Raw genomic sequence first — 7688 nt, forward strand, 5'->3', positions numbered from 1 at the left:
TTTTGTATTTTTAGTGGAGACTAGGTTTCACCATGTTAGCCAGGCTGATCTCGAACTCCTGACCTCAGGTGATCCACCTTAGCCTCCCAAAGTGCTGGGATTACAGGCGTGAGCCAGCATGCCCAGACTTCCCCTACACTTCTATTGCCCTCCTCTCCCCAGAGTTCAATCACCCCTAGCTCTGACTCCAGGGCTCTCCCTTCCTGGGAAGACTCAAGGATGCAGGAGCCTAAAACTGACCTGATTTCTCAGTAGCACCCAACCATTCCCTCTCCTCAGAAGATCCCAGTCCCACCTTCCCACCTCTACCCTTAAAGCAGCAAAGGCAGTACCCAGTTCCCTCAAAAATACTCAGCGGCCAGAGGTTGTAAAATGTGTATTAAATTTCATGGGTGTGCACAGTGGAGAAGGCATCCTCATAGAGGCAAAAGTTCCAACCCAGTGACAATGGCAGTGAGTCAACCCAGTGACAATGGCAGTGAGTCACCCCAGTCTAGTTTTCAACCATCTAAGACAGGAGCAGCTGGCCATTGCCCCTGGACTGAGATTTCTTCCTCTTTGCTGGTGGGGGGTGGCTGGAACTGATGGGAGACACAGTGGGAGGCTGAGGCCCCTTGGGGGTGTCATTCTGGTTCTGGAAGGCAGCTTTCTTGAAAGGCTGCTCTGGCAACTGCTGCTTCTCAACCCCCTTGGCCCTTCCAAGGGGGTGATGATGGTCCTTAGGTTTCAGGGTGGCCTGAGTCTTGGACGGGGATAACACAGCCGGTGTTTCTGTGTCTGTGCCCTTGGGAGGGGCATTCTGCTTGAGGAAGGCAACTTTCTTGGAGGACTGTAATTTAGGTGATCGTTGCTTTAGCTTCCCAGTCACCTTTGACTCCCTGATCCCTTCGGCTTTTCCAGCTGGCTGACTGCTATCCTGGAACCTGGAGGAAGCTTGGGTCTTTCTGACAGAAGGTATAGTGGACAATTCTGAGTCTGCCCCTTTAGAGGTACCATTCGGCTTCTGGAAGGAGGCCTTCTTGGGACGTTGCTGTTTCTGCAGCTGCTGCTTTGTCTTTGCAGCCCCCTTGGCCTTTTTGGCTGGCTGGCTGCTGTTCTCAGACTTGGGGATGACCTGAGGCAAGTCTACATTTGTAGGTGTGGCTGTTTCAGAATTTCCTGGGGTTAAAATTAAACAGATGGTGTCAGAAAATGGGCCTTATCACCGTATTTTATTTTTTTTGAGATGGAGCCTCGCTCTGTCGCCCAGGCTGGAGTGCAGTGGCATGATCTCGGCTCACTGCAAGCTCCACCTCCCAGGCTCACGTCATTCTTCTACCTCAGCCTCCGGAGTAGCTGGGACTACAGGCGCCCCCCACCACGCTCATAGAATTTTTTTTATTTTTAGTGGGGACAGGGTTTCACCATGTTAGACAGGATGGTCTCGATCTCCTGACCTCGTGATCCGCCCGCCTCAGCCTCCCAAAGTGCTGGGGTTATAGGCGTGAGCCACCGCGCCCGGCCAATCATCATATTTTAATATTCTCGTATTAAAATATGAGAATTGCCATCTCTTGGGCAAGAGCTCCACACAATTAGGTCAGTGCCTAAGAGCAGATTACCGAAATTCCCATTACTAATGTAACTTGGCCTTTACTCAAGTCCTACTTGAACCTTGTATTAAGAGATTACTGCTTATAGGCCAGGTGTGGTGGCTCACACCTGTAATTCCAGCACTTTGGGAGGACAAGGCAAGTGGATTGCTTGAGGCTAGGCGTTCAAGACCAGCCTAGTGAACATGGTGAAATCATCTCTACTAAAAATACAAAAATTAGCCAGGGATGGTGGTACCTGTCCACACCTGTAATCCTAGCTACTTGGGAGTCTGAGGCACAAGAATCAGTTGAACCTGGAAGGTGGAGGTTGCAATGAGCTGAGACTGCACCACTGCAGCCCAGCCTGAGCGACAGAGCAAGACACTGTCTCAAAAAAAAAAAAAAAAAAAAGAAAAGAAAAAAATCACTGCCTATCCTTGGGCCAAAAGATTTTTTACAGGAAGCTGCGCCCTCTTGAGGACAGGAAGTAACAAGACGCTGTAAGGAAGAGATGAATTGGTTTTGGGTTTTTTTTGAGACCGAGTCTTGCTCTGTCGCCCCAGCTGGAGTACAGTGGTGTGATCTCGGCTCACTGCAACCTCTGCCTCCTGGGTTCAAGCGATTCTCCTGCCTCAGACTCCTGACAATCATAAGCGTGTGCCACCATGCCTGGCTAAGTTTTGTATTTTTAATAGAGACGGGGTTTCACCATGTTAACCAGCTGGTCTCGAACTCCTGACCTCGGGTGATTCACCCGCCTCAGCCTCCCTAAGTGCTGGGGTCACAGGCAGGCACAAGCCACCACGCCCGGCCTCACAGGGTCTTCTAAATGAATTTGAAGCACTAGCCTTTATTTTATTTACCTATTTTTTTTTTCTCTGAGGCAGGGTCTCACTGTGTTGCCCAGGCTGGAGTACAGTGGTGCCATCATAGCTCACTGCAACCTCAAACTCCTGGGGCTCAAGGGATCCTCTTGCCTCAGCCTCAGCTGGAACTACAGACAAAGTCTCCCTTTGTTGCCCAGACAGGTCTCAAACTCGTGGTCTTAAGCGATCCTCCTACCTCAGCCTCCCAAAGTACTTGGATTTACAGGCATGAGCCACCACCATACCTGGCCTATTTATTTTTTAAATCAGAGAAGTTTTTTTCCACACGGATTATGATGAACTGCAGGATAATTAAAATATGTACTTTTTAAGTTATAGCAAATTTTACTATTTCTTTTTTTTGAGACAGAGTTTTGCTCTTGTTGCCCAGGCTGGAAAGCAATAGCATGATCTCAGCTTACTGAAACCTCCACCTCCCAGGTTCAAGCAATTCTCCTGCCTCAGCCTCCTGAGTAGCTGGGACTACAGGTACGCATCACCACACCCAACTAATTATTATATTTTTAGTAGAGATGGGGTTTCACCATGTGGAATTCCTGACCTCAGGTGAGTGCTGGGATTATACACATGAGCCACCACGCCCAGACAAACTCTACTATTTCTGAAGTAGCTCTTCTCTCCCTCTTGCAATTAAACCCAGGGTTATATCCCAGTAAGCAGCATTCTCAAGGCTGTTTCAGAAAACCCCACCCTTCCCTTGAGATCCAGGCCGGACTCCTCAAGATGGCTGAGAAAACAATCTGCAATGAGTATGACGGGCTGAGAACTGCTGACAAAAGCTCTGTGGAGCTCTGTTCCAACCCAGTGCTGAGAATGCTGGACCAGCAGAGGTACAGTACCAGTAAGTCAACCCTCTGCCAAGAAGGAAAAGAAACCACAACCTTCATTTGGACTGTATTTAGTGCTGAACAACTGCAGCCACTTGGCAGAATAAAGGAAAAGGCCTCCACCCATATGAACACTTTAGCCTATTCACATGGGGTCCAGCACTCAAAAGTAATTCTAGCTGGAATGAGAGGGTTCTCTCATCCAAGCATGCAAAGGCTGGAGTAAGGGATGCATGAATCTTTCCTTTCCCTTCCCTTCTATCACACCATAAAGGCTCCTGAAAGGTGAAAAGAGCAAAGGTGGTGATGAAGGGTAGAAAAAGATCACTTACCTGTCTGGGACTGAGGGACAGAATTGGAGAATTTCTTGAACTTGGCAATGAAGAACCCATCCATATTGTGGGTATGAGGGTAGAAGCGTCGGGCATTATGCAAACTGGGGTGGAAGCGCCTTTCTCGAAAGCGGGTAAAACCTTCCTGGCCAAAGTCTAGGCCTGTGGGCACCAGTCGCACGTTCCGCTTTTTCAGAGCATAGTCTACCACCCACTCATTCTCTTCCACCTGGATGTTGGGGGAAGATAAACAAGGGAGGAAAAAGCAGAGCTGGAGCTGAAGGGAGCTCTAAGGGGCAAAGAGCCCCCCAGCCCAGCCTCCCCTGCTCTGCCATGGCAGAGGTCTCACCATGATAGAACAGGTGCAGTAAACAAGGTAGCCTCCTGTCTTGGAGGTGGCATTGACAGAGTCAATAGCACTCAGAAGCAACTCCTTCTGGAGGTGAGCACAGCGCAGGATGTCCTTCTCATCCTGTCCCAAAAAGAGACCCAAAGGCAGCCTCAGGAGGAGAGGGGAGCCCAGAGCGTGTCCCCATCTCGCTTTCCAGCTCTACGAGACCCAGCCAAGGCGTCTCAGCAGCCACCACTTGACTCCTCACCTTGTTAGTCTTCACGGCTGGGTCCTTGGAGATAACCCCAGTGCCACTGCAGGGAGCATCCAGCAGCACTCGGTCAAAGCCCCCTACCACCTGGGGAAAAGATACAGATGAATCCTATGTCTCTTCCGCAACCAGCAGCGCACTATTTACTAGGGTCAAGTCTGAACACTGAGGTCAGGAAGGGAGAAGGTCAACTGGAAGAAGCCTCTGGAGACACACAGCTGGAGTCTCACCTTGGGGAACTGGCGCCCATCATAGTGACTGATAACGGTGTTGGTGACTCCCAGCCGGTGCAAGTTGCCCACAACACTCTTAAGCCGCTCAGCATTGGCATCGTTGGCAAGGATCACACCCGTATTCTTCATCAGCTGGGCTAAAGGGAGGGCAGTAACAGTGCTGATCAGTCAGTTCCACTGCCTCCACACTAGCTCCCACCCTCCTGCTCAGGAATCCACAGAAGTGGTATTACCTCAAGGCAACTTCACTCCCAACAAGCCTGCCTACTCTATAGACTGATCCACTCTGCACTAGCCCCTGGTGGTCAGCAAGTCTACCAACGTGGTTTTCCCATTTTTACTGAACACCTATCTGGTCCTACATACTAAATTACTTCTTTTAAGTGATAGCAACTTAATAAAAGTTATGGCTACTGAGTATGTGCTGAACACCGCCAAGGACTTCTAAATGCATCATCTTAACCCTCACAATCCAAGCGTAATACAAGGGGAAACCCAAGCGCAATTACCATCCCATTTTACAGATGACAAAACAGAATCCAGAGTCAGATGTGTAGTAAGTGGCACACCCGGCACTGGAACCCAGGCCGACTCCAGAGACTGCTCCTCACCACTCTGCTAGAGCCTGCACATTGTGTTCCGTGAGCACTAGTGAGTCAGCAACCCCATCTACTTTCAAAAGCAAGACAGCCCGATGAATCCCACCTGCCTGCCCGTCTCATACCCATGTAGCTGGTCTTTCCTCCAGGGGCACAACACATGTCCAGGATCCGCTCATGTTCCTGGGGTGCCAAGGCCATGACGGGCAGCATGCTGGAGGCTCCCTGCAGCATGTAGTGCCCAGCCAGGTACTCGGGGGTGGCACCTGTGGAGGAGGACCACCCTGTGACACGCGGTAGGACAGGGACAGAGGTAGAAGGGCTCCTGGGTGGGGGAGACTTACCAATGGGCACAGAAGAATCATATACCACTAGTCCAGTCTTTGACCACTTGCCCAGGGGATCCAGATTAACCCCACGATTGATTAGAGCCTGAAGAGGGATGAAGATTTTTTTTTTTTTTTGAGACGGAGTCTCACTCTGTTGCCCAGCCTAGAGTGAGGTGGCGCAATCTTGGCTCACAGCAACCTCCACCTCCCGGATTTAAGTGATTCTTTCTCGTGCCTCAGCCTCCTGAGTAGGTGGGACTACAGGCATGTACCACCATGCCTGGCTAATTTGTGTATTTTTCATAGAGATGGGGTTTCACCATGTCGGCCAGGCTGGTCTCTAGCTCCTGACCTCAGGTGATCTGCCCGCCTCGGCCTCCCAAAGTGCTAGGATTACAGGTGTGAGCCACCGTGCCCAGTCAGGATGAAGATTTTAATAACCTCATAGGCTACTCTACCCAGAAAACAGATGAAGACATTAAAAACATGGCCCATGGCCCCACAACTCCTAGAGTGCTTACTCCGAATATAGTCATCATGGACTCATTGAGCAGTTTCTCTTTCCCACTCCATCCTATGGTGCCCTTTTTTCTTAACCTCAGGCTCCTAACTCAAGGTCTGAACTTCATCCCAATGGAGCAGGATGCCACCTCCTGTTACTTTATTTCCTGGAAGTGGCATCTGATTTTCGAAGAGGCTGACCCCTCCACCAGACTAAAGATTTAATGATACTGGTTAGAGCACATTACATTACTAGGTTTTCTTCACACCAGGAAATACACAACACATATAACTCAACAACTGACTTTAGAACAGGGGTCGTTAACCTGGGGTCCCTGAACCCTCAGAAATGAGTTTAAAATATTGACTGTGCGTATGTGTCTTTTTTCTGCAGTCAGGAATCATATTTCCCCAGCTCCTCAATCATCTCCCTCCATTTTCCTTGGGGGCAGCACGCTCATCCTGAAGTCTCATCATCCTAGTCACAGGGAAAAGAGGTTGGAGGGATGAACTTCCCATTCCTCAGAGGTCCTAGGCCCCCAGCCTACCAGAGATATCAGGCCTCTGGGTTTGCCCCTCAGGGTCATGCTTAGGTCCTAAGGCCCCACCCAGTCAGGGTAGCACAGGGCAATCTCTGGAGTTGGCAGAAATCACTTCCCTTCTGAGATCAGCAAGCCTCAAAGGCCACCCCTCACCTGGGCAACGTCTCGGCGTCGGGTTTTCAAGGTATTGGTCCGGAGGGTGATGGGCCGAGGCACCTCATTAGCTTCTAAGAACTCCACCAGCTGCCAGGCAAGACAGCAGGGAATACGTGAGGACGGCTAAGGAGCTCAGTCAGGGGAGTGGGGCAAGGGGGCTGAACCTCTTCCTTACACAGGGTAAGGAGGCGAGAAAAAAGCAAAGGAGGCATTCTGGCAATCTAGTACCTCAGACAGAGGGAAGAGGTCCATGAGCTTGCCAAGCAGGAAGTCTCCATAGGAGTAGTAAGTGGCCAGATCCTTCTTGAGCCGGTTCAGGTATTCAGAACGAGACCGCCCTTCCTCCCGCTGAGCCCCAAAATCACGCAGAATTCCCACAATATCCTGGATCCGCTTGTGAACTCGTTGCAGGTCTGGAGTCTGGGCATGTGGGCCTGTTAAGGAACTGTGTCATGATGTCCTAGGGCCTGGAAATCCCTCTCCCAAGCACCTTCCTCCTAACTCTTCACTCTGTCCTGCAAGGATATCCTGCTCCATCTCCCCCGCAGGGGGCAGCACAAATGGTTCCTCATCCACATTGATCTGCAGGCCCCCATCTGCCTCCTCCTCCTTTGAGGGGCCGGACTCAGGGGTCACTTCCTCCTCGTCCTCCGTCTCCTCTTCACTCCACTGGACCCTAGAAACAGGTCCAAGAACAGAGTGATTCACAGACCAAAACAGACACCTCCTCCTTCCACACAGCTTCCCCATCCTAGCCGCTGCCTATGCTCCATCCCAATAGCTTCCCAAACTCACCCAGCAGCAGCTTCCCGGACCTTCTGCTTCTGAGCAGCTCTTTCAATAGGCAGCAACTGAAGAGACACAAGGGCTGTTAATACAGGCCTGCCCTTCCATCAGCCCTTGTAGCACTTTCTATCTCTGTATCTTATTTTCTCACTAAATAAAAATCCAACACTTGCTCTCAGAAGGAAATAAAGGAGCAAAGAAACGAAGATAAGATTGGCACAATATTGATCACTGTTGAAACTAAGTAATGAGGGCATGGTGGTGCACGCCTGTAAATCCCAGCTACTCGGGAAGCTGAGGCAGGAGAACTGCTTGAACCC

At 50.4% G+C, this 7688-nt stretch overlaps 1 protein-coding gene across 2 annotated transcripts in view; it reads right to left on the reverse strand.

Annotated features, from left to right (window-relative positions):
* Nucleotides 1-362: 362 nt before the first annotated feature.
* The window catches only part of NOP2 (NOP2 nucleolar protein), a 13393-nt gene continuing 6067 nt past the window's right edge, over nt 363-7688 (reverse strand). The window contains exons 5-16 of one of the 2 annotated variants that reach the window (XM_011951804.1): nt 7638-7688; nt 7378-7433; nt 7110-7258; nt 6811-7010; nt 6580-6669; nt 5399-5486; nt 5180-5320; nt 4453-4592; nt 4220-4309; nt 3970-4092; nt 3621-3849; nt 363-1158 (exon numbers count right to left, since the gene is read on the reverse strand). The exon at nt 7638-7688 is cut by the window's right edge and continues 7 nt beyond it. In XM_011951804.1, the coding sequence (XP_011807194.1) occupies nt 509-1158; nt 3621-3849; nt 3970-4092; nt 4220-4309; nt 4453-4592; nt 5180-5320; nt 5399-5486; nt 6580-6669; nt 6811-7010; nt 7110-7258; nt 7378-7433; nt 7638-7688 (2007 nt within the window). In that variant the 3' untranslated portion in view covers nt 363-508. The remainder of the gene's footprint in view (nt 1159-3620; nt 3850-3969; nt 4093-4219; nt 4310-4452; nt 4593-5179; nt 5321-5398; nt 5487-6579; nt 6670-6810; nt 7011-7109; nt 7259-7377; nt 7434-7637) is intronic. The other variant, XM_011951811.1, reaches the window with a different exon arrangement.

Source organism: Colobus angolensis, unplaced genomic scaffold (assembly GCF_000951035.1).
Source record: "Colobus angolensis palliatus isolate OR3802 unplaced genomic scaffold, Cang.pa_1.0 Scaffold11, whole genome shotgun sequence".
NCBI lineage: Eukaryota > Metazoa > Chordata > Mammalia > Primates > Cercopithecidae > Colobus > Colobus angolensis.